This window comes from Zonotrichia leucophrys, chromosome 21, assembly GCF_028769735.1.
Source record: "Zonotrichia leucophrys gambelii isolate GWCS_2022_RI chromosome 21, RI_Zleu_2.0, whole genome shotgun sequence".
Lineage (NCBI taxonomy): Eukaryota > Metazoa > Chordata > Aves > Passeriformes > Passerellidae > Zonotrichia > Zonotrichia leucophrys.
This window is the reverse complement of record NC_088190.1, coordinates 5,931,123-5,955,030: the sequence shown is the minus strand read 5'-3', so window position 1 is coordinate 5,955,030 and position 23,908 is coordinate 5,931,123. Positions and strand designations below refer to the sequence as shown.

General features: G+C 58.8%; 3 protein-coding genes across 3 annotated transcripts; 2 read left to right on the top strand and 1 right to left on the bottom strand.

The window, feature by feature from the left end:
• Positions 1-1,389: 1,389 nt before the first annotated feature.
• Positions 1,390-14,285, top strand: EPHA2 (EPH receptor A2). Its single transcript, XM_064730559.1, has 17 exons — positions 1,390-1,609; positions 4,242-4,309; positions 4,813-5,476; positions 6,424-6,579; positions 6,674-7,006; positions 7,120-7,244; positions 7,631-7,790; positions 7,902-8,001; positions 8,114-8,169; positions 8,248-8,373; positions 8,457-8,639; positions 9,202-9,263; positions 9,355-9,564; positions 10,173-10,322; positions 10,543-10,736; positions 11,729-11,884; positions 13,700-14,285. The coding sequence occupies exons 1-17, from the start codon at positions 1,540-1,542 to the stop codon at positions 13,803-13,805; spliced, it is 2,919 nt and encodes a 972-aa protein (XP_064586629.1). The 5' UTR covers positions 1,390-1,539; the 3' UTR covers positions 13,806-14,285.
• A 2,228-nt stretch (positions 14,286-16,513) lies between these two features.
• On the bottom strand, positions 16,514-21,730 carry CLCNKA (chloride voltage-gated channel Ka). Its single transcript, XM_064730515.1, has 19 exons — positions 21,548-21,730; positions 21,338-21,466; positions 21,114-21,242; positions 20,875-21,014; positions 20,711-20,788; positions 20,544-20,622; positions 20,348-20,473; positions 20,153-20,237; positions 19,983-20,084; positions 19,341-19,425; positions 19,088-19,249; positions 18,940-19,009; positions 18,410-18,520; positions 18,078-18,291; positions 17,862-17,995; positions 17,204-17,295; positions 17,042-17,125; positions 16,847-16,933; positions 16,514-16,684 (listed from the first exon to the last, which is right to left on the bottom strand). The coding sequence occupies exons 1-19, from the start codon at positions 21,666-21,668 to the stop codon at positions 16,646-16,648; spliced, it is 2,067 nt and encodes a 688-aa protein (XP_064586585.1). The 5' UTR covers positions 21,669-21,730; the 3' UTR covers positions 16,514-16,645.
• A 56-nt stretch (positions 21,731-21,786) lies between these two features.
• Positions 21,787-23,202, top strand: HSPB7 (heat shock protein family B (small) member 7). Its single transcript, XM_064730516.1, has 3 exons — positions 21,787-22,289; positions 22,376-22,509; positions 22,713-23,202. Exons 1-3 carry the CDS (start codon positions 22,235-22,237, stop codon positions 22,896-22,898), a joined length of 375 nt encoding a protein of 124 aa, XP_064586586.1. The 5' UTR covers positions 21,787-22,234; the 3' UTR covers positions 22,899-23,202.
• Positions 23,203-23,908: the final 706 nt, after the last annotated feature.

The window sequence follows — 23,908 nt, the reverse complement described above, 5'->3', positions numbered from 1 at the left end:
GGAATGGGGGTGCTGCACGATTTGGGGTGCTGTAGTTGCTGGGGGATTTGAATTTCAGTGGGATCATGGAATGAGGGTGCTTGCAGGATTTGGGGTGCTGGGGGATGTGGGGTGCACTGGGATCATGGGGATGGGGGTGCTGCAGATCCTGGGGGATTTGGGGTTCAGCGGGATTATGGAATGGGGTGCTGGGCCTATTGCCAGATTTGGGGTGCTGTTGTGGATCCTGGGGCTTTGGGGCTCTGTGGGTATTTGGGGATGTGGCTGCAGAGGGATTGTGGGAACAGGGGTGCAGGATTTGGAGTGCTGTGGGATTTGAGGTGTTTTGGGGTGCTGGGGGATTTGTGGCGCTAGAGGTGAAGGGATTGGGGTGCTGTGGGATTTGGGGTGCTATGGAAGACGCAGGATTTGGGGCGCTGCAGGATCATGGGGACAGGGCTGCTGAGGGATTTGAGGTGCTGGAATTGATGGGATTAGGGCACTATGGGATTTGGGGTGCAACAGATGATCCAGGGTTTGAGGTGCTATGGGATTTGGAGTGCCGAGGGTGATGGGATTTAGGGTGCTGTGGGATTTAGGGTGCTGTGCATGGTAGGATTTAGGGTGCTGTGGGATTTGGGGTGCTGTGGGTGATGGGATTTAGGGTGCTGTGGGATTTAGGGTGCTGTGGGATTTGGGGTGCTGTGGGTGATGGGATTTGGGGTGCTGTGGGTGATGGGATTTGGGTACTGTGGGATTTGGGGTGCTGTGGGACTTGGGGTGCTGTGGGTGATGGGACTTGGGGTGCTGTGGGTGATAGGATTTGGGGTGCTGTGGGTCATGGGATTTGGGGTACTGTGGGATTTATGGTGCTGTGGGTGATGGGACTTGGGGTGCTATGGGATTTCGGGTGCTGTGGGTGATGGGATTTGGGGTGCTGTGGGATTTGGGGTGCTGTGGGTGATAGGATTTGGGGTGCTGTGGGATTTGGGGTGCTGTGGGATTTGGGGTGCTGCAGGTCCATGAGGACGGTGGTGCTGAGGATTTGGGGCCCGGGCAGCCCCCCCACACCGGTTCCCCCCAATCCCCCCAGTATCGAACTGGTGGGCGGGGGGCGTGGCCGGTAGTAACCGCGTGGCCCCGCCCCCTGCAGCCATTGGCTGCCGCCCCCCCCGCCCTTCCCACGCCGATTCATGAATGAAAGGGGAGGGGGCGGGAGGGGGGGGCGCGTTCACCCCTTCAGGACCGGGCTTGGGGGGTCCCCGCGGGGCTGCGGGACCCCCGAACCCCCTCCAGGGCCGTGCCCCACCTTGGGGGGGCTCCCACAGCCCCCTCCCCTCCCCCCGGCCGCGTCCCTCCCTGGGGCACGCGCCCTCCCAGTGCCGTACTGGTGCGTACTGGGAGCGGCTGCTGCGCCTTTAAGAGCGGGCGTGGCCGGTGACGTCAGCGGGGCATGAATGAACAGGAGCGGGCGCGCGGCCCCGCACCCCACACCCCCCGCACTCCCCGCGGGGCCGCCGCTCGTGGGGCGCGCCCGGGACCCCCCAAAACCGCCCCGCCATGGCGGGCACCCCCGCGGCCCTCACCCTCCTCCTCCTCACCGCCCTCAGCCCCCTGGCCGCCGAGGAAGGTGAGTCCCACACTTTTTTTTATGGGGGGGAGCACCCCGAAATTCCTTTATTGCGGGGTGGGGTGGTTTTGGGGTAAATTCGGGTGGTTTGGGGGGAGCTGAGGAGTTGGGGAGCGCTCTGAGGGTAAAGGGGGATGTGGGTTCCCCCTTCCCCCCGCATAGTTTGGGGTGCGGTGCGGAATCTGCAGGTGCCGGAGCGCCTTTGGGGCGAGGCAGGAGGGGAAGGTTAAAATTAAGGGAAAAGTTGAAATGAGGGCGGAGAAGTTTAAATGAAAAGGGGAAAAGTTAAATTAATGAGCAAAAGTTAAAGTAAGGGAGGGGGGAGTTAAAAAGGTGTGTGGGGAGATAAAAATACGGGGGGGGGGGGCAGCTAAAATGGGGGAACAACTAAAATAGAGGAGAAATAATTTAAATGGGGAGGAAAAAAGTTAAAATGAGGCGAAACCCAAGAGTTTGGGGCAACTTTTCCCGTGCCGAGCGTCGAACCGACCCGCCGGGGCCAGGTCCTGCCGGGAGCCCCCAAAGGAGGCTGGCACAGGGGTGAAGGTGGGGGGGATTAAAAAATAAATCCCCCAAAAAAGGGGAAAATCACCTTAAAATGGAGCGTTTCCCATGGGTGGTGCAGGATCGGGTAGGATCCGGCCGGAGAGCTGGAAAACAATGTCAGGAAAATTCCAAAAAATTGCTGGGAAAAAACAAGCAGCGTCTCGGCCTCCACCTCACAACCCTTCCCCCGGTGATTTTGGGGCTTAATTTGGCAGGATTGGGCAAAAAAAGGGGGGAAATTTTTTGTGTACACCTGGAATTTTCTTAGGATTGAGTTTCTATAAACTCTGCCTGACGGCTTTAATCCGTCATTTTTTGAGGGTAAAGTGGAAGAATCCAGACCCAAATGCAAATAAATCAGAGGCTGGCATGGAAAATACTCCCTGAAAACTAAAAAATGGGGTAAAAAAACCCTAAAATGAGGATTTTTGGGGTACAGCAGAGAGGGTGGCAGCTGTGGGATTTGGGGTGTGTTCCCAAAGTGCTGTTTCCCAGGAGGGAATACTGGGATTTGAGGTTTGAGAAGTGCGTGGGGGGAAAGGGAAAGTGATGGGAGTGGTGGGATTTGGGGATTTCGGGGGGATTGGTTCCCCTGTGTGAGATCCAGGGGGATTTGGGGTGAGCTGAGGTGGGGAGGAGGTTAAAGAGGAGGGAATGGAGCAGGATTGGGGCTGGGATGGGATCAATTTTGGGATTATGATTGGGTTCAGATTGAGATTGAGGAGGGGATGAGGATGGGGAGGGGATGGGAATAATTTGGCGATTGGGATTCTTGTTAAGGGTGAGATGGGGATGGGATTGGGGTTCACTGTGGGAATTTAATTCGGATTCAGACAAAGATTGGGATGGGGACGAGGTTAGGGCAGGGCAGGGACAAGGATGCAGCCGGAATGGGATTGGGAATGGGACGGGGGTGGCGATAGGGTTGGTGGCACTGGAGGTAGGGGCGGCCGTGCCGGGTGACGAAGGTGACGGAGAATTTGATGATGATGATGATGATGATGGTGGTGGCGGTGGGTACAGGTGACTCCCGGGACGGGGCTGCAGCCCCGGCACCGTCCCCAGAGCCACCCGGGGGCACCGGCGGGGAACCCCCGCCCGCTCCGGCCCTGGCTCCGGCAGCTTTCCGCTCTCCGGAGGCTCGCGGGGGGGATTTCCAGCCTCAGGAAAACCGGGATATCCGCCCCGGCATCCTTCCTGAGCCCGGGCACGGCGCGGGGGGGACGCTGCAGCCTCTCGCGTCCCCCCCAGGCAGGTTCTGGGGTCCCCCTAAGGCAGGTTCTGGGGTCCCCCCCAAACCTGACCCGGACGCCAGCCCGTTCGTGGGAGCTGGGGGGGCACATCCGTCCCGAAATGGCCCCGTCCCGCCGGACCCATCTCCCGCTGAACCCGGGCGTCCGGGCACATTCCTGGGGGGTGATTCACCGGGGGGCCCCGCTCCCTCCCCGGCCTCCTCTTCCTCCTCTTCCTCTCCCGGCGCTGGATCCGGCCGCCGCCCTCGGCGTGCCAGGGCAGGTCCCGCCGGGCCCCGCGGCTTCCCCGCCTCTGGGGGCGGCCCCGGGGGGCTTCGTCCAGCGGAATCTGCCGGGAACGGAGGGTCCGTGGGTCCAGGGGACACCTGTGGGGCCTGGGACTGTTTGGAGGTCCTGGGGACATCTGTGGCTCTTGGGGACGTCTGTGGAAATGGGGTGGATCTGTGGGTCCTGGGGGTATCCAGGGTCTTGGGGACATCCATGGAACCTCCTGGCTGGCATGTGTGGGTTCCAGGGATGTCTGTGAGTGCCCAGGACATCCAGGGATCCTGGTGGGATGTCTGTGGGTCTCAGGGATATCCGTGGGTGCTGATGTCATCCAGAGGTCCCAGGGACATCTGTGGGTGCCCAGGACATCTATGAACTTTGGGGACATCTGTGGATCCCAGGAGTGTTTGCACATCCTGGGGATTTCCATGGGGTTGTCCATGGGTCCTGAGGGACATCCGTGGGTCCTGGGGGACCAACATCCAAGGGCCAGAGGGGTGTATTGGTGGCACCTGCAGGTCCTGGTGGCATCTGCTGACGTCCCTGTCCTCTCTCCTCTCCCACAGTGGTGCTGCTGGACTTCGCCAAGGCACATGGGGAGCTGGGCTGGCTCACCCATCCCTATGGAAAAGGGGTGAGCACACATGGATGCAGCATCCGGCCCCGCTGGCTGGCTCTGGGATGGGGAATGGGGACAGCCATGGGGGAGCTCCACGGGGATGGGACAAGGACATCACAGGAATGGGGATGAGGGCATCCGTGGGGGTGGTGAATGGGGACCTCCATGGGAATAGAGACATTCACAGGGATGGGCCTGGGGGCATTCATGGGAATGGGGACAGGAGCATCTGTAAGGGAGGGACCTCCACAGGAACATCCTTTGGTCATGAGGATCTCCATGGGCATGGGGACAGGGACATCCATGGAAACCTCCGCTGGAATTGGGCTGTAGCCCTCCATGGGACCAGGAACACCCATGGGGATGGACGTGGGAACACCCATGGGTTTGGAGACCTCTGGGATGTGTCTGGGGACCTCCATGGGAATGAGGACGGGGGAATGAGACGGGGACAAACCCATCCCTGGGGACAGTGCCTCAGTTCCCCTCCATAGCCCCATTTCTGTCTCTGGGGACAGTGGGACCAGCTGCAGAACGTCCTCAACGACTCCCTGATCTACATGTACTCCGTGTGCAACGTCCTGGAGGGCGAGCAGGAGAACTGGCTCCGCACCAACTGGATCTACCGCGGCGTGGCCCAGCGCATCTTCATCGAGCTGCAGTTCACCGTGCGCGACTGCAACAGCTTCCCCACGGCCGGCGGCGGCTCCTGCAAGGAGACCTTCAACCTCTACTACGCCGAGTCCGACGTGGATTACGGCACCAACTTCCAGAAGCGCCAGTTCAAGAAGATCGACACCATCGCCCCGGACGAGATCACCGTGCAGGAGGATTTCGCCGCCCGCAACGTGAAGCTCAACGTGGAGGTGCGCTCGGTGGGGCCGCTCCACAGGAAGGGTTTCTACCTGGCCTTCCAGGACCTGGGCGCCTGCGTGGCGCTGCTCTCCGTGCGCGTGTACTACAAGCGCTGCCCGGCCGTGGTGCGGGGCATGGCGAGGTTCCCGGAGACCGTGGCCGGCGCCGACTCGCAGACCTTGGCCGAGGTGCGGGGCTCGTGCGTGGCCGAGGCCGTGGCCGAGCAGGCGCCCGCCCTGCACTGCAACGCCGACGGCGAGTGGCTCGTGCCCATCGGGGAGTGCCTGTGCCGCGCCGGCTTCCAGAGCCTGGGAGACACCTGCCAAGGTATGGACTGGGCTGAGCTGAGGGGTGGTGAGGAGAGGATTCACCCCAAAATTCCCAATCCTCAGCCTTGAGGGGATTGTGGAACAGCTTAGCTGAGAGAGGGGTGGGGTGTCGCTATAGGACATGAAAGAACACAAGCGCACTGCTTGTTTCAAGGTAAAGAAAAAACCACTGCTGTTTTCAAGGTGAAGAAAAAGGAGAAGTTTATTTTCTGACTCCAACATTTATAATTTTCTAAGAGCAACAGTGGATTGGAGGGTGACAGTGCCACCCCTCCAATGACACTGGACAGACTAACAGTCTATCAACTCTCTTTTTTTCATAAAAGAATGCAAAACAGTGAGTTATTTACAGAAAGTGTGTGAGAAAGTTTGCTACAAGAATGTTAACATTAGAAGGCTTAGAAAAATCTTAAACTACAGCGATAGGTGGGGCAGTGATTGCAAAAATGAGGTGAAATGCCTGAAAAATTCCAGATTCAGGGTCGGAGAAAGGAGGTTTTGGCTCCAAAACTCCCAGCCCTGGATCCGCATCTTTCAGCATTACCACTGTAGTGAGAACTCACGTGAAGGATGTGCTGGGGGGATTCCAGTAGTAAAAGTAAAGTAAAATAAAGTAGCAATACTTTAAAGTAGCAATACAAAGTAGCAAAGAAATAAATAAAGTAGCAGCTTCAAAATAAGCAAAATACCCTAAAATTCCCCACTTGAGCCTGGATCATTCCCCTGCAGCATCACTAATGCAGTGAGTGCAGGAGGGCTCAGCCAGGAGTGGGGTGGTTTTGGGGGGCTCCCCAATAATAAAGAAGTTGCAAAATGAGGCAAACTCCCCATAACTCCTCTCTGGGTGCTTGGGGGATGCTTCCCCCCCACCTGCCAGGTGCTGATCCCATGGATGGGGAGCGGGATTTGGGATTTCACTGATGTCACTTTGTGTTTGTCCCCCAGCTTGTCCCCCTGGCACCTTCAAGGCTGCAGTGTCCTCAGGGGGCTGCCAGCCCTGTCCCCCCAACACCCTGCCTGCCCCGGCTGCTGCTGCCACCTGCCCATGCGAGGACGGATTTTTCCGGGCCCCTGAGGATCCTCCGGAGCATCCCTGCACCCGTAAGTCACCTGTCTGGGGAGGACACTGTGGTGTCACCTCACTGAGGTGACACAGAACCACCCTGTCCCCTGACCCCACCCTGTGTCCCCGCAGGTCCCCCCTCGCCCCCACAGGCTGTCACAGCCCTGGGGTTGGGGGCCGCGGTGCAGCTGCGCTGGGCCCCCCCGGCCGACCCCGGTGGCCGCGAGGACGTCACCTACAGCGTCACCTGCGAGCAGTGCTGGCCCGAGAGCGGCGAGTGCCGGCCCTGCGACGGGGGCGTCCGCTTCTCGCAGCCCCCCCAGGGGCTCACGGGGACGGAGGTCACTGTCACCGACCTGGAGCCACACGTCAACTACACCTTCACCGTGGAGGCCCGCAACGGGGTGTCCCCCTCCAGCCACCAGCGCAGCGTGGCCAGCGCCACCATCAGCGTCAACCAGACAGGTGAGGGGACACCGGCAGTTCCGACACCTTCCCTCCATAGTGGGGACACATCTGTGGTGTCCCCGTCCCCCATGGGAACACCTCAGTGATGTCCCTTTGTGTCCCCACAACAGAGCCTCCCCGGGTGACATCAGTGAGCCTGGATGGACGGACGGCCACCAGCCTGGTCCTGTCCTGGACGGTGCCACTGCGGCAGCAGAGTCGGGTCTGGAAGTACGAGGTCACCTACAGCAAGAAGGTGACACAGCCTGACACCTCCATCTGTGTCACCTCCATCCGTGTCACCACCATCCTTGCCCCCAGCTGTGTCAGCTCTGTCGATGCAATCTCCATCCACGTCATCCCTCCATCCTTGCCCTGAGCCACATCAACCCCCCATCCACGCCACCTCCATCCTTGTCCCCATCCCTGTCACTTCCCCATCCCTGCTCCATCCATGTCACCTCCCCATCCATGTCACCTCTATCCTTGCCTCTATCCATGTCCCTCCCATGTTCATCCCTCTATCCCTGTCACCTCCATCCCTGCCCCATCCATGTCACGTCCCAACGTCACCTCATCTTTGCCCCACCCGTGCCACCCCTCCCTGCGTGTCACCCTAATGTCACCCTGCCGTGTCCCCAGGTGGATGAGAACAGCTACTCAGTGCTGCGCTGCGAGGGCACCTCTGTCACCCTGCCCAAGCTGTCCCCAGGCACCGCCTACGTGGTTCGGGTCCAGGCTCTCACCGCCGATGGCCACGGGGCCTTCAGCCCCCAGCACGAGTTTGAGACCCTGCCCGAGGGTGAGGAGGGGCTGGGGGGGTCAGGAGTGCGGGGTGGGGGCTCCAGGGGGTGTCAGGAGTGGGGTGTTGGTGCTCCAGGGCATGCAGGGCTCACCTGGATGGTCCCCGCAGGTTCCGAGGCCATGGCATCAGCCACCGTCATCGCTGGCAGCATCGCCGGCGTCGTCTTTGTCGCCTTCCTCTTGGCCACTCTCCTCTTCATCCTCCGGCGGTAAGGGGACAAACTCCCCCCAAAACCTCCCAAAAACCCCAAAATGTTGTTGTCCCACCACCAAATATGGGCAGGGGATGATCTTTTGGGATAAAATGCTGCTTTTCCGCAGGAGGAAGAGGTCACGGCCGCGCCAATCTGCTGAGGATGTCTACTTCTCCAAGTCAGGTGAGCCACGGGACAGTGGGGACAACAGGGATGGGCAGGGGGTGACAGGGGTGCTGACCTTCTCCTTGACACTTCCAGATCAGCTGAAGCCCCTCAAGACCTACGTTGACCCCCACACTTACGAAGACCCCAACCAAGCCATGCTCAAGTTCACCACCGAGATCCCTCCATCCTTCATCACCCGCCAGAAAGTCATCGGTGCTGGTGCGTGGCTTTGTCCCCCCCAGAGACACCCTAAAATCAGGGTGGGACAGGGGGGCTAAAGGTGCCCACGTTTTTTGGAGCAGGTGAATTTGGGGAGGTGTACAAGGGCACCCTGAAGCGCGGCAGGAAGGAGGTGCCAGTGGCCATCAAGACATTGAAGGTGGGCTACACGGAGAAGCAGCGCGTGGACTTCCTGAGCGAGGCCACCATCATGGGACAGTTCTGCCACCACAACATCATCCGCCTCGAGGGCGTTGTCTCCAAGTGTGAGTGTCCTCTGTGTCCTGTCCCCACAAAAAAAACACCCCAATTTCCCACCCCAAAAAAGAGTTATAAAAATAAGGTGCTTTGAGCAACAGTGCAAAGAGGAATTTGAGGGACTTGGGTCTTTTTGAGGGATGAGGTTGGGGATTTTTCTGGGGAGGGAATTCAGGTTTATTTGGGAGGTTTTATGGGGAGCTTCAGGGATTTTTGGAGGAGTTGGGGGAGTTATTTTGGGGTATTGGCTGTTGGGGTTTTTTGGGGTCTGTAAGGAGGTTAAAGCTTTATTGTTGTTTTGGGAATGTTTAACGGAGGTGACTTTTTGGGGAGTTGAGGGTCTGGAGTTTTTGGGGAGAACTGGTAGGATTTGGGTTTTGGGGAGTGGTTGGGTTTTTTGTAATTTTTGAGGGGTTGGGGTTGTTTTGAGGGGCATTGGGCATTTGGGGGTTTGAGGATTTTGGGAGGACCTGTGGGAGGTTTAGAGATTTTAGGGCAGTGACTTTTTTAGGGGCTTGGAGGGATATTTTTTGGTGTTTTTACCTATTTTGGGGTCTTTCTTTTGTACAGACAAGCCCTTCATGATCATCACAGAGTACATGGAGAACGGGGCTCTGGATAAATTCCTGAGGGTAGGTGACACAGGGTGGTGGAATCTCCAACCCCCACCAAAGAAGGTGGGACAACAGGTGGATTCCAGGCTGGATTCTCCCCTTTTCCCAGGAAAAAGAAGGTGAATTTGGCATCATCCAGCTGGTGGGGATGTTGAGGGGCATTGCTGCTGGCATGAAGTACTTGGCCAACATGAATTACGTCCATCGGGACCTGGCTGCCAGGAACATCCTTGTGAACAGCAACCTGGTGTGCAAAGTGTCCGATTTCGGGCTCTCGAGGGTGCTGGAAGATGACCCTGAAGCCACCTACACCACCAGCGTGAGTGTCACTGCAGCAGGGTGGTGGCCAGGGAGGGGTGGCTGGATGGCCAAGGTGAGGGGGTGGTTGGCTGTGTTGGGGTGGTTGTCCAAGGTGGGTGATTGTCCATCATGGTGGCCATGTTGGGTGGTTGAACAAGGTGGGTGATTGTCCATCATGGTGGCCATGTTGGGTGGTTGAACAAGGTGGATGATAGTGAACCGTGGTGGCCATGTTGGTGGGGTTGAACAAGGTGGGTGATAGTGAACCGTGGTGGCCATGTTGGTGGGGTTGAACAAGGTGGGTGATTGTCCATCATGGTGGCCATGTTGGGTGGTTGAACAAGGTGGGTGATAGTGAGTCATGGTGGCCATGTTGGTGGGGTTGAACAAGGTGGGTGATTGTCCATCGTGGTTGGTCATGTTGGGGTGTTTGAACAAGGTGGATGATAGTGAACCGTGGTGGCCATGTTGGTGGGGTTGAACAAGGTGGGTGATTGTCCATCATGGTGGCCATGTTGGGTGGTTGAACAAGGTGGATGATAGTGAACCGTGGTGGCCATGTTGGTGGGGTTGAACAAGGTGAGGTGGTTTTTTGGGGGTGCAGGGTTGACCCCAATGTCGCTGTAGGGCGGGAAGATCCCGATCCGTTGGACGGCACCCGAAGCCATCTCCTACCGCAAGTTCACCTCTGCCAGCGACGTCTGGAGCTACGGCATCGTCATGTGGGAGGTGATGTCCTACGGCGAGCGGCCCTACTGGGAGCTCTCCAACCACGAGGTGAGAGCCCACCCTCCACCACCACCAGTGTTCTGGGAGACATTTGGGAGACAAGGCTGGGATCAACCTGGGACAGTGGAAGGTGTCCCTGCCCAGGGACACAGGCTACAATGAGATGAGTTTAAAATCATTCCAGCCCAAACCATTGTGGGATTTTGTGAATGAACACCATTTTTAGGGGGACCATCCCTGACCCTCCTCCTCCTCCTCCTCCTCGTAGGTGATGAAGGCCATCAACGAGGGCTTCCGCCTCCCGGCGCCGCTGGACTGTCCCTCGGCCATCTACCAGCTGATGATGCAGTGCTGGCAGCAGGAGCGCTGCCGGCGCCCCAAATTCCCCGACATCGTCAGCATCCTCGACAAACTCATCCGCGCCCCCGACTCCCTCAAGGCACTGGCAGATTTCGACCCTCGGTGAGTGCAGGGAGCACCAGGATGGGGGGCAAGGAGAGGGAGGGGAGAAATTGCCCAGAGCAGCTGTGGCTGCCCCTGGATCCCTGGCAATGCCCAAGGCCAGGCTGGACAGGGCTGGGAGCACCCTGGAATAGTGGAAAGTGTCCCTGCCCATGGCAGGGGTGCGCTTTAAGGTCCCTCCCAACCAAACCAGTCTGGGATTCTCTGATTCTTGCACATCTTTGTGTCTTCTATCATTTTTCGCACTCTCATGGTGCTGTTTTGGGTTGAGTTTTGCATCTCTGCACTCCCTCGTTGCTTCTGACATCTCCATTTCTGCATCATTTTTTGGTATGTCCCCATTTTCACATATCCACTTTTTGCAGCATCTCATTTTCTCCATCACAATTTCATCATCTCATTTTTGCATTTGTTTTTTGGCATCTTCCCATTTCTGCATTGTTTTTCCATTTTCATATAATTTTTCACATCCTTCCATTTCTGCATCATTGATTTAACCTTCCACTTTCACATCACTTTTTGCACCATTTCATTTCTGTGCTATTTTTGCATCCTTCCAGTTTTTGGCATTATTTTTTCCTTTTTCCATTTCCACAGAATTTCTCATCTTTCTGTTTTTACATTATTTTTTGCATCTTTTCAACTCATTTTTCCATCCTTCCACTTTCACATCTCTGTTTGCCACCCTTTCATTCCTGCTCCATTTTTGCACCTTTCCATTCACGCATCATTTTTTGCATTGTTTAATTTCTGCAATATTTTTGTGTCCTCACCTTTCTGTGTCATTCTTTGCACCTTCCCATTTTCACATTGTTTTTTGCACCTTCCCATTTTCACATTATTTTTTTACACCCCTCCATTCCTGCATCATTTTTTGCATCATTTCCTTTCTGCATCACTTCCACGCCCTTCTGTTTTCACATGGCTTTTCCAGCCTTGCGTTTCTGCATCACTTTTATTGAATTTTTCTATTTTTGCCTCATTTTCCACAGGGTGTCCATCCGGCTGCCCAGCACCAGCGGCTCCGAGGGCGTCCCGTTCCGCTCGGTGCCGGAGTGGCTGGAGTCCATCCGCATGCCCCAGTACACCGAGACCTTCATGGCCTCGGGCTACAGCACCATCGAGAAGGTCCTGCAGATGACCAGCGAGTGAGTCCCTGCCCGTGCTGTCCCTAGGATGTGTCCCCACACTGTCCCCATCCCCTCCCCTCCAACTCCCGAGGGACAGGGATGTGCTGGGAACGGAAACCACTTCCGTGGCCTTGGTGGCCCGAGGGATGGGATAAAATTAGATGTTCCTTGGCTGGAGAGGCTGGGATGAGCTGTATCTGTCCCTTGAGATGAGCTGTATCCATCCATTCCTTGGGATGAGCCATGTCAGTCTGTCCATCCCTCGGGATGAGTCATGTCCATCCATCCATCCATCCCTCCCCTGGGATGAGCTGTGTCCATCCCTCTGTCCATCCCCCAGGACAAGCCATGTCCATCCATTCTTTGGGATGAGCTGTGTCCATCCATCCATCTCTCAGGATGAGCCATATCCATCCATCCCCCAGAATAAGCCATGTCCACCTGTCCCCCGCTTCAGATGAGCTATGTCCATCCATCCCTTGGGATGAACCGTGTCCATCCATCCGTCCATCCCTTGGGATGAGCCATGTCCATCTGTCCATCCGTTGGGATGAGCCATGTCCATCCATCCCTTGGGGTTAGCTATGTCCATCCATCCATCCATCCCTTGGGATGAGACATGCCTTGGCTATGTCCATCCATCCATCGAGATGAGCCATATCCATCCATCCATCCCCCAGAATAAGCCATGTCCATCCCTTGGGATGAGCCACGTCCATCCATCCCTTGGGGTTGGCTGTATCTGTCCATCCATCCATCCCTCGGGATGAGCCATGTCCACCCCCTCATCCATCCATCCATCCATCCATCCCTTGGGATGAGCCGTATCCATCCATCCATCCATCCATCCCTTGGGATGAGCCATGTCCATCCATCCATCCCTTGGGATGAGCCATGTCCGTCCACCCATCCATCCCTTGGGATGAGCCATGTCCATCCATCCCTTGGGGTTGGCTGTATCTGTCCACCCATCCATCCCTTGGGATGAGCCATGTCCACCCCTTCATCCATCCAGCCATCCATCCCTTGGGATGAGCCGTCATCCATCCATCCCATCCATATCCATCCTGGATAGCCGATCCATCCATCCCTTGAGATGAGCTGTTGTCCCCTCAATACCATCCATCCATCCCTTGGGATGAGCCGTATCCATCCATCCATCCATCCCTTGGGATGAGCCGATATCCATCCATGCCTCCATCCTTTGAGATGAGCCTGTCCATCCATCCATCCATCCATCCATCCATCCCTTGGGATGAGCCGTATCCATCCCATCCATCCCTTGAGATGAGCTGTCCATCCATCCATCCATCCATCCTTTGGGATGAGCCGTATCCGTGCGTCCTCCATCCATCCATCCCTTGGGATGAGCCGTATCCATCCATCCATCCATCCATCCATCCCTTGGGATGAGCCGTGTCCATCCATCCATCCATCCATCCATCCCTTGGGATGAGCCGTGTCCATCCATCCATCCATCCATCCCTTGGGATGAGCTGTGTCCATCCATCCATCCATCCATCCATCCATCCATCCCTTGGGATGAGCCGTGTCCATCCATCCATCCATCCATCCATCCATCCATCCATCCCTTGGGATGAGCCATGTCCATCCATCCATCCCTTGGGATGAGCCGTATCCATCCATCCATCCATCCATCCCTTGGGATGAGCCATGTCCCCTCCCCATCCATGCCCCCCCACGAGGACATGGGTGCTGCTCCCAGCTCCCCCCAATCCCGGGCTGTGGCCGTGGTGTCTCCAGCCCCTCCAGCCCCATTCCCCCATTCCTGACCCCATTCCTGACCCCGTGTTCTCCTGTTCCCCTTCCCAGGGACATCAAGCGGATCGGGGTGCGGCTGCCGGGCCACCAGAAGCGCATTGCCTACAGCCTGCTGGGGCTGCAGGAGCAGGCAGGGGCTGGGGGGTCCCCAGGCTGACCCCCCACCCCCAGAACTCCACATCGACCCCCCCTCCTCCCCGAGGGGTTTATTTATTATTTCTGTAATTATTAAGGGGGTTTTTTTATAGTGTTATTGATCTTGTCCCCGCGCCTGGGGATGAAACGGGTGCTGCCCCTTCCCTCCCCCCTAAAAAAATGGAATTTCAAGCTTGTTTGGAACTGGGGGAAGGATTTTTTTTTCCTATTTTCCCCCCACATTTCAAGAAAAAAAGGGCTCAGTCCCAAAACTGATTTATTTTTGCTTTTTTTTTTCTCCCTATTTATTCCTCTCCCACCAGGTTTTTGGGTGTATTTTTTTGCCCTTTATTGCTGATCTGCCAGTGTTGCCTTGTATTTTGTAACCTAATTTATTCTATTTTTGTATATTTATTGCGAGGAATTAAAGGTCGTGTCGGGTTTGGGAGAGAAAAAAGGGGGAAATTTTAAAAACCCAGCTCGGATGCTTTTTCCCCCCCTTTTTTCATAGATTTATGGGGATTTTTGTGGGGTTTTGAATAAAAATATGTGCTTTTTGGTTTTCTAGAATATTGTTTTTTCCCACTGGTTCACAGAGATTGAGGGAATTTGGGGGACAAAGAGAGGGGGTTCCCCCTAGATTTTAGGGGATTTAAGGATTGTAAGAGGGTTTTAATGGGTTTTTTTAAGGTGTTTTAAGGATTTTTAAAGGTTTTGGGGTGCATTAAGGGGGAGTTAAGGAGGTTTAAAGTTTTGGGAGTTTTTAGGTGTTTTAAGGTTTTTTAAGGAGTTATCAGGGTTTGTAAGGAGGGTTGGGGGCTTTGAAGGGGTTTGAAATTATTTTTTAGGGAGGCTTAATGCTTTTAAGGGGTTTATTTAGGGATTTTTGGGGGGTTTAGGTGGGTTTTAAAAGTGAGAGGGTTTAGGGGTTTTAATGGGGGTTTAAATGGGATAAAGAGGATTTTTAAGGAGGTTTAAATGAGTTAAAGAGGTTTTTTAAAGGGGTTTACAATTTTTAGGGGGTTCTCAGGGATTTGAAGGGGTTTCACAGGGCTCCGGGAGCGTTTCCCATGCGGGGCCCCTTTCCCCAGCAAAACCCAGGAGGAATTTTGGCCTTTCCATCCCCCGCCGCTCCCCGAAGCCAAAGCCCGGCCGCGCCGGCTGCCCGGAGCCTGCAAATGACTGGGTAGGAAAACGCCGGAAAAAAAAGGGTTTGACATTTTTTTCTGCCCCAAACCATAATAAGGGACGGGTGGGAGGTGAGGGCGGGCCAACATCGCGCTGCGAAAGCCGCGGGTTTGGGGGATTTTCACCCCGTTCGGGGGGACTTTGTCCTATGGGTGTCGTGAGTCCGTCGGGCTCAGCCCCGGCGCCGGCCGCGATCGCGGCTCAAAGTCCGGAGGTGCCTGGGAGGGGCCGGATCGGGGGGGACACCCCGGGCTGGGCTAGATCGGGAGGGACACCCCGGGAAAAGTGGGGGGACACTCCGGGCAGGGCTGGGGGGACACCTCCGGAAAGGTGGGGGGACACCCGGGTTGGGCGGATCGGGGGACACCCCGGGAAAGATGGGGGGACACCCCGGGAAAGCGGGGGACACCCCGGGTTGGGCTGGATCGGGGGACACCTCGGGAAAGTGGGGGGACAGTCCGGGCTGGGCTGGACTGGGGGGACACCTCCGGAAAGGTGGGGGGACACCCCGGGAAAGATGGGACACCCCGGCTGGGCTGCATCGGGGGGACACCCCGGGAAGGTGGGGGACACCCCGGGCTGGGCTGGACTGGACTGGGGGGACACCCGGGAAAGGTGGGGGGACACCCCAGGCTGGATCGGGGGGGGACACCTCGGGAAAGGTGGGGGGACACCCCGGGTTGGGTGGGATCGGGAGGGACACCCCGGGAAAAGTGGGGGGACACCCCGGGAAAGGTGGGGGGACACCCCGGGTTGGGCGGGATCGGGAGGGACACCTCGGGAAAGGTGGGGGGACACCCCGGGCCGGCCCTGGCACCCCCCGGTCTCCCGTGTGCCAGGGCGGGGCCGGGCAAGGAGCCCACGGGCTGGGGAAGCCACGGGGAAACTGAGGCACGGCGACAGCGGGGCTTTTAGGGTGACGGGCAGGGCTGGGGGTGCTGCTCGCTGCCCACCCACCCACTCACCCCCCTCCGAGCGATCGGGGGGCTGCGGACCCTCCCCTGCTCCCCTCGCTCCTGCCGTGGGTGCCGCAGCCCAGCCCCGCTCCCAGCGCCCAGCCCGGAGCCCAGCCCAGCTCCTGCCCCACTTTTGGGGTGTCTCCCTGGCGCTGACCCCGCTTCACCCGTCCTGCGCCGGGCCCGGGCATGCCCGCCCTGCCCAACCTGCCCCGCCGCGCCTAATTAACCCCTCAGGCTTAATTACGGCTTCGTTAGCGCCCGATGCGCCGCCCAAACCCGCTGCACCCCAGTCCGGGGGCACCGAAGAGCGGCAGGGACTCGGGCCCCCCATTTCCCCCGGATTTTGGGGTCACTAAACACCCACCCCCTGATTCATTGCAGTAATTAAAATGAGGATAATTATTTGCTGATAATTTTAGAAGGGGGGCACAGGAGGTGTCACAGAGACTGGGGCGCTTCAGTGCACGTCCTGGGCAGTTTTGGGGTGATTTGGGCGGTTTTAAGTGTTGTTGTTGGGTTTGGGAGGGGGTGACTTCCCCAAAAGAAACCGGCAGGAGGAAGAGGAGAAAGAGGAGGAAGCACTGATGGGTCGATGGTTTAATGCACAACTGATGCCCCCAGCCCAGACCCCCCACACCGCTGGGGGGGTCAGGACTCCCCCTCTTTTCATGGGGGACGTCGGTGGGGAGGGGTCCCCTGTGGTCCCAAAACGCCATCACTTGGGGTTGGCCAGGTCCTCGATCGCTCTCCGCAGCTGGAAGGGACAGAGGGGGTGGGATGGGGATGGGGGCTCTCCCCCCATTTTCCCTTCTCCTTTCAGCCCCTTCCCCCCTCATTGTCCCCCTTTTCCTTCCCCCTTTTCCTTCCCCCTTTTCCTTCCCCCTTTTCCTTCCCCCTTTTCCTTCCCCCTTTTCACCTCTGCCCTGCTCACGGCTCCCACCAGCTCCCCAGAGCGGGTGACAAAGACTCGCTGCAGCTTCAGCATCTGGAAGAGGTGGTAGGCCTGGGAAAGGGACAACAGGGACACATGGGGACAAAGCCACCCTCGCCGTGTCCCCTCAGTGTGCCACAGACCTGGGGGGCTCCCAGGACACGTTTCACACCCCCAGACCTGGTGCAGGGAGGTCCATGGAGAGAATTGGAGCATGATGGGCTCGATGGTGCAGTCGTCCCCAAGTGTCCCCACAGTGGCCAGCTTGAGGAAGGTGACATGTTAATTTTGGGGTGAAAAAGCAACTTTTTGGGTGTGGTAGGGTGCCCCCACCCCATTTACCTTCTCCCCTTGTGGGGCCTGAGGGTGCTTGTGGCTCTGGAGGAAGGTGACCAGCTGGGACCTGCTGACGGTGCCCACCAGAGTGGGGGACCCTGGAGAGAGGGGACAGTTTGGGAATAACGGGGGGTGGTACTGGGGACACTAAGGGGACATCCCAGGGGGACAGCAGGGTGATGGTATGGGGACAGTATGGGAATATCGAGGGGACACCCCACAGGGACACCATGGAGACAGAATGGGAATAGCATGGGGACAGCATAGACAGAGTACAGGGACACCATGGGGACGGTAGGGGAATGGCATGGGGACACCGTGGGGACAGTATGGGAATGGCATGGGGACACCGTGGGGACAGTATGGGAATGGCATGAGGACACCCTGATGACAGTATGGGAATACTACAGTGGCACCATGGCACTATTGAGGGCACAACATGTGGACACCAACGGGAACAGGACAGCCTGGCACCATAAGAGCAGCATGGGGACACTGCAGGGACACCCCAGAGGGACAGTGTGGGCAAGGCATGGAGAGGGCAGGGGAATATCAAGTGGGCACTGGGGGGACAGCATGAGGGGACACAGAGGGGCCACCACAGGGCCAGGGACTCGCTAACCACCCCCCATGGTGACAGTGACCCCCAGGTCCCACATCCCACCTGTGCTCTCCACCACGGGGTACTCAGCGTCAGCAGAGGCGTCCAAGGCCACCAGCACCTCCTGGAACCCGTCCCCCTTGGCCAAGGCCACCACCCGGCGCTCCATGAACTCCTCCACCACCACTCGGTAGGAGCTGGAGAACACAAAACCCCCCAAAATTTCCATCATTTCCTGGAGAACGTCCCCAAAACGTGGGCTTTGGGGCGGGGGCTTACGCGATGTGCCGGCTGCGGATGGGGGGCAGGTAGGGCAGCTTCTTGACGATGATGCCGGCGTCGTAGAAGGACGGTTGGTTCTTCTGGCTGATGGCGTTGGCCACCAGCACGGCCAGCACGGTGGGCAGGAGGTGGTCCAGGTGCCCGGTGGCCTCGCACACCAGCAGGGCCGTGGACACCGCGTGGGTCACCGAGCCCGCGAAGGCGGCTGCGCCTGGCGGGGAGCGGGGTCGGGGATGGGGGTGGGTGTCCCCCCTGCCCGTGGGGGTGTCCCCCTGCCCGTGGGGGTGTCCCCCTGCCCGTGGGGGTGTCTCCCCCACCCCCAGACTCACCAGCCAGGGCGTAGCCAGCAGGAATGATGGGCCGTGGGGGTCCTTCTGAATGGAGCCCCCGTGGGAACAGCAGGGCCACCACCTCCCCTGTCAGGCGCCCGATGGCTGCTCCTAAAATTGGGGGAGGAAGGAAGGCGGGGAGACCCCTGGAGCCCCCCCAGAATGGTGGAGGGAGAGGTGACCACCCTCCTGCAGCTGTCCCAGAGCTGGATGCCTCCCCTGTACCCCCCAGACTGGATGTACCTCCCTCCAGGGCTGGGTACCCCCCAGTATCCCACTCCAAGGGCTGAGTAAACCCCCTGCACCCCTGTCCTGGGCTGGTTGTGCCCACCATGTCCCCCTGCATTGGCTGTCTGTCCCCACCATGTCCCCTACATTGGCTGTCTGTCCCCACCATGTCCCCCTACATTGGCTGTCTGTCCCCACCATGTCCCCCTGCATTGGCTGTCTGTCCCCACCATGTCTCCTACATTGGCTGTCTGTCCCCCCAGCCTGGCTGTGCCCCAAGGCCCCCCCAGCCCCTGACTCACCATAGATGAAGATGGGCATGAAGTACCCGGCTGGCAGGGGCAGGGTGGTGGCCAAGATCAGCATCCAGAACTGGGGGGACACAGCGGGGTCACCTCATGGGGACACCGTGTTGGGGGGCACAGCTGGAGCCTGGGGGGCCATGGTTACCTTCATGAGCAGGAAGAAGGTCAGGGTGCCATAGATGGTGGCAGAGGGATGGTCCCACTCCTGCCAGAGCCCCCCAGGCTTGGCCACCCCCGAGGCGTTGGCAGCCAGCACGCCCCACGTGCGGTTGTCAAAGAGGGAGATGAGATGTTCCTTCATGGTGAGCTGGATGGATGGACAGACGGACAAATGGACACCCTGAGCCCTTGCTGGGAGGTTTTGGGGTCCCCAGGGAGCCCCAAGTGCCCCCACTCACCCTGGAGGCCATGAACTGGCCCAGCCCGGGCGGGAAGGTGATGGAGGCGAGGAGCAGCACGGCCAGCACCGTGTACACGGGTTTGCTGCAGGGGGACACGGGGGCTGGGTGCGTGGGGACGGACAGACAGACACACGGGAGGGACCCAGGGACACTCAGGGTGGATGGGGGGGATATCAGGGCACCCAGGGTCGGTGTGGGGGACAGATGGATGCACAGGGTGGACACATGGCCACCCAGGGTGGATGGGGGGCATATAGGGACACTTGGGGTGCAGGGAGGGGACACAGGGACACCCAGGGTGTGCAGCAGGGGACACAGGGACACTCAGGGTGCATGGGGTGGATGCAGAGGGTGTATGGAGGATGCATGGATGGCCAGGGCGCACAGGGTGGACATACGGACACTCAGAGTGGGTGGGCAGGGGGGACAGAGGGACACCCAGGGTGTATGGGAAGGACACAGGGACACCCAGGGTGTATGGAAGGGACACAGGGACACGCAGGGTGGATGGGAAGGACACAGGGACACGCAGGGTGTATGGGAAGGACACAGCGACACGCAGCCCCTGCACAGCACGGACACACAGACACAGTGGGTGCAGGGTGCAGACAGACAGATGGACGGACGCCCAGTACAGACTCAGTGGCCAAGAGCTTGGCTGTCAGCCGGTTCCTCTTGACGGCCACCATCATCCAGCGCTGGCAGAAGAGATAAGCACAGGCCACGATCCCACAGATGATCCTGTGAGGAGAGGGCGGGTAGGGCACAGGCAGAGCACAGACAGCACCCCAAAACCGGGCCCTCCGTACCCCAAAATCAGGAAAAAGAAGGTCTCCAGGAGGTCGAAGGGAAAATCAATCTTGAGGTCACTCTTAAAAACAGCGGCGATGGTTTCTGGGAGGGGAGACAGGAATGAGGGTGTGGGTTTGGGGGTGAGCACCCCAAAAATGTCCCGGGGGAGGGTCAAGGGGAAGGGGGGGCACATCCTGCCCAGCCTGCCTTGCCTTGCTCGCTGTTGAACACGGCCAGGAGCCGAAACATGAAGGCGCCACAGGTGGCAGCAAAGAAGCCGCGCCAGTAATCCCGCACGGCGAAGTGGGGGGACATCACCTCGATGCTGAAAAGCACCCCTGGAAAAACGGGGAAAGGGATCAGGGCGAGGTTTAGGGGGGCCCAGGGTGGGATTAGGGGGGTCCTCACCGCTGATGGGTGCCCCGAAGACTGTGGCCACCCCGACGGCTTGAGCTGCCACCAGCATCTCGTGCTGCTTGAACTTGTTCTGTAAGGAGGGGGGGGGTGTTAGGTACAACCCCAGCTTTTTGGGGGTAAAATCAAATCTCTCCGTTCATTTTTTGGGTTTGCCCCACCTCATATTCCCTCGTCACCGTGGTCCTCATCTTCCCCAGATAAGCTGCGGCCATGGCGGAGAGGTGGACATAGGGACCCTGGGGGGACACAGTGCTGAGTGCCCCCCACCCCAGCACCAGCTGAAACAGCTGGGGATTTTGGGGTTCAGAAGGGGATCCCTCACCACTTTGCCAAGGAAAACGGTGCTGCCGCACGTCAGGGTGCAGGTCAGCCCCACCACCTTGGCCCCGAAGTTCTGGATGGCCAGGTAGTCCTCCAGCACCACGCCCATCAGGATGGTCTTCAGCTCCGGGATGCCGGAGCCTGGCGGTGGGGAGGGGGGCAGGACCCAAATTTTAGGGGTTCCCCATGACCAAGGGGGCCCTTTAGGGAGTCAGGGAGGTCGGGGTGCAGCCGGCTCACCTCCGGAGTGCGGGGTGATGCTCTGGGCGAAGCCGCTGGAGAAGGCGGCCATGGCCGTGGGGAACAGGGTCCACGAGAGGTACTTGAGCACCGCGATGTCCCCGATCTCCCGGTACAGCCACGTGTGGGCTGGAGGAGAGGTGTCGGGAGGGGAGCTGCACCCCCTAAAGAGCCCCCTGTACACTCGGTGAGCCCCCAAACGCCCCCAGGGCGCCCCTCGTTACCGGCGTAGAGCCTGGCGACGATGATGTCCATGGCGAAGCTGATGGTGGCCATGAGCACCCCCAGGATGAAGAGGAAGTACCAATCCTCCCCGACGCGGAACAGCTGCCGCTTCACCCACTCCAAGCACCCTGCGAGCGGGGAAACAGGGTGCTGACCCCCCAAAAGACCCCCGCCCCCATAAAATCCCCCTTTTTGGGTGGGGGTCTCACCTCGGACCCTCCTCCGGGCGGTGGGGCAGGGTCTCCAGCTGTGCTCCGACACCAGCACCCTCTCCACCTCCTCCTCCTCCTCCTTCTCCCCCCGCAGCCCCCTGGGGACAGGGCGCTCCATCCCGGGGACGCTTCAGGTGGACCGCACCCCGTTTTTTGTAGCACCCCTGACCCGTTCCTCCCGCCTCGGCCTCCGCTGCCCGACTGAGTTTGCAAACGAGCTCATTAAAAACGACCTTGACGAATCCGACGGACCCGCTCGGGCCGGAGCGAGCCGGGTTTCCTCCCCCCTCCGCCACCCTCCGGCTCCCAGTCCCAACGTACATCCCGCGGCGGGGAGGATTTAATAAGTATTTTAATTCATTATCGTGATTATTCCTTAATAATAGGCATCGCATTCCATGGCGTTGAGCTGGGGGGGTTGAACGGAGAGGGGAAAAATTTCCACCGTCTCCGGCGCAAGACCTAAATTTAGCCGGTTTTACGAGAGGTCTGGCAGGCGGCCGGGAGCCTTAACGAGGCTTTAAAAAGCTCGTCAAGTCGAAATATCCCGAAATAACCGATCCGGCGTCGCCTTCGCCGGCAGGAGAGCGAGGAAGGGGGTTCCGCTCATCCCCCCGGCGGGAGCTGGGGGTCGCAGGTGGGCGCAAGCGGCGGCTGAAGGTGAAACCCTCGCCCGCCGGCTCCATGGAGCTTTTCGGGAGCTTTGTCCGGCCCCACGGGGAGAGCCTGGGGTTCCCAGGTGAGTTTGGGGCGCACCCGGGAGGCATTTGGGGTTTGGATCCTGGGCAAGCCGTGGCTGTGACCCCCCCAAACCGTGCCCTGCAGCTCGCCCCGGTAACACGGGCGTGGTGAAGACCCTGGGGAACACCTATCAGTTCACGGTGGACGTCAGCGACTTCGCGCCCGAGGACATCATTGTCACCACCTCCAACAACCAGATCGAGGTGCACGCCGAGAAGGTGGGTGCTCCCTCCCTTCCCTGCTCACCCCCAAAATCCTCACTGGGGGTGTGGGGACTGCTCAGCTCCCACCCAATTCCCAAACAGCTCCAGCCACAACCCCAGCAGTATTTAATTCACCATTAATTAATAATGGGGAATAATGAGTCCCTATTCTGCTCGCACCCCAAAATCGCCTCTTTTCACCCATTTTTTTCTCCCAGTTGGCCACAGATGGCACCGTCATGAACACCTTCACCCACAAGTGCCAGCTGCCCGAAGACGTGGACCCCACATCCGTGTCCTCCTCACTGGGGGACAATGGGATGTTGACCATCCGGGCTCAGCGCCGGCCGGCCAAGCACTCCGAGCACGTCCAGCAAACCTTCCGGACTGAGATCAAGATCTGAGGGGTCGGGGGGCTCCTTTCCCTCCCTCGCTAATTAAATGGGTGATTTGGGAAGGAGGTGGGATGTGGGGTAGGGAATGGGAAGGCTCCCTCCAGAGTGGGTCAGACCTGTGCTGAACGCATCCCGTCACCCAGCGGAGAAATTCCGGAGGGGAGTCCCAGCTCCGGCAATTTTTAGCTGGCGCGTGTTGAGGGGGGAGATCCAGCGTGCCAAGAGTCCTGCCGGGAGCCAGGTTCCCTTCCCAACCCTCTGCCAGAGCTTGTCTTTGTATATAGAGCTTGGGATAAATTATTGAGAACGTCCGACTGCCGCCTTCTCCGTTTTTTTGACGTTTCCCTGATGCTTTACCCTCAAAAAGGGGCGCAGGTTCAGACCCAAGGGGTGTCTCTGTAAGGGATATTGTGCCATCCCCACAAAAACCCGCACCAGGAGCCGCTCGGGCGCCCGCTGCCCTGTTTATTTCCAGCCTGGGGTGACTCATTTCTTCCCTGAAGCTCTATTTCAGAGCCATTCCCTCAGCTGTCCGGCTGCCGACCCACCTGGAAGGGCACCAAACCCTTCTCCTCCTCCTCCTCCCCTCGCCCACCCTTGCCCACCCTCACCCAGCACCCTGGGGATGCCCCAAGGCCGGGATGCCGGCCCCAGAGCCAAGGGCTCGTTCTGGGGGAGGAAGGGCTCGTTCTGAGGGAGGAAGGGCCTGGCTCTGTGTCCCTGTGTGTACCCACAACAGCGAGGCGCCCGCTGGGGCAGCAGCGCCTGTTTATGGCTACACAGCCCGGCTCGTGTTGCTGCTCCGCCCGTGACTGCCTGCAGCAGCCTGGCAGCGGCCCAGGCACGGCGCTCAGGGCAATCCCCCTGCGGCAAAAAGGGTCAAAAGCGATGATGGCTGAGGTGGTGAAGGCTCGGGGAGCCGGGGAGGGCAGCGCCCGTCGGGCCCCGGGCAGGGACGCGGCGGCTCCGGCTCGAAGCCAGCCCGGGGCCCAGCGGCGGTCGCTGGTTGCCATCTAGCG

What these genes read in the sequence shown, in the direction of transcription:
- EPHA2 (XM_064730559.1), top strand. Translation starts at nt 1,540, where the DNA reads ATGGCGGGCACCCCCGCGGCCCTCACCCTCCTCCTCCTCACCGCCCTC. An exon ending in CCCCCTGGCCGCCGAGGAAG is followed by an intron (nt 1,610 to 4,241) that starts GTGAGTCCCACA and finishes CCTCTCCCACAG; the next exon opens with TGGTGCTGCTGGACTTCGCC. An exon ending in CCCATCCCTATGGAAAAGGG is followed by an intron (nt 4,310 to 4,812) that starts GTGAGCACACAT and finishes CTCTGGGGACAG; the next exon opens with TGGGACCAGCTGCAGAACGT.
- CLCNKA (XM_064730515.1), bottom strand. Translation starts at nt 21,668, where the DNA reads ATGGAGCGCCCTGTCCCCAGGGGGCTGCGGGGGGAGAAGGAGGAGGAG. An exon ending in CGCCCGGAGGAGGGTCCGAG is followed by an intron (nt 21,467 to 21,547) that starts GTGAGACCCCCA and finishes CCCCGCTCGCAG; the next exon opens with GGTGCTTGGAGTGGGTGAAG. An exon ending in CCGTTTTCCTTGGCAAAGTG is followed by an intron (nt 20,789 to 20,874) that starts GTGAGGGATCCC and finishes GTGTCCCCCCAG; the next exon opens with GGTCCCTATGTCCACCTCTC.
- HSPB7 (XM_064730516.1), top strand. Translation starts at nt 22,235, where the DNA reads ATGGAGCTTTTCGGGAGCTTTGTCCGGCCCCACGGGGAGAGCCTGGGG. An exon ending in GGAGAGCCTGGGGTTCCCAG is followed by an intron (nt 22,290 to 22,375) that starts GTGAGTTTGGGG and finishes CGTGCCCTGCAG; the next exon opens with CTCGCCCCGGTAACACGGGC. An exon ending in TCGAGGTGCACGCCGAGAAG is followed by an intron (nt 22,510 to 22,712) that starts GTGGGTGCTCCC and finishes TTTTTCTCCCAG; the next exon opens with TTGGCCACAGATGGCACCGT.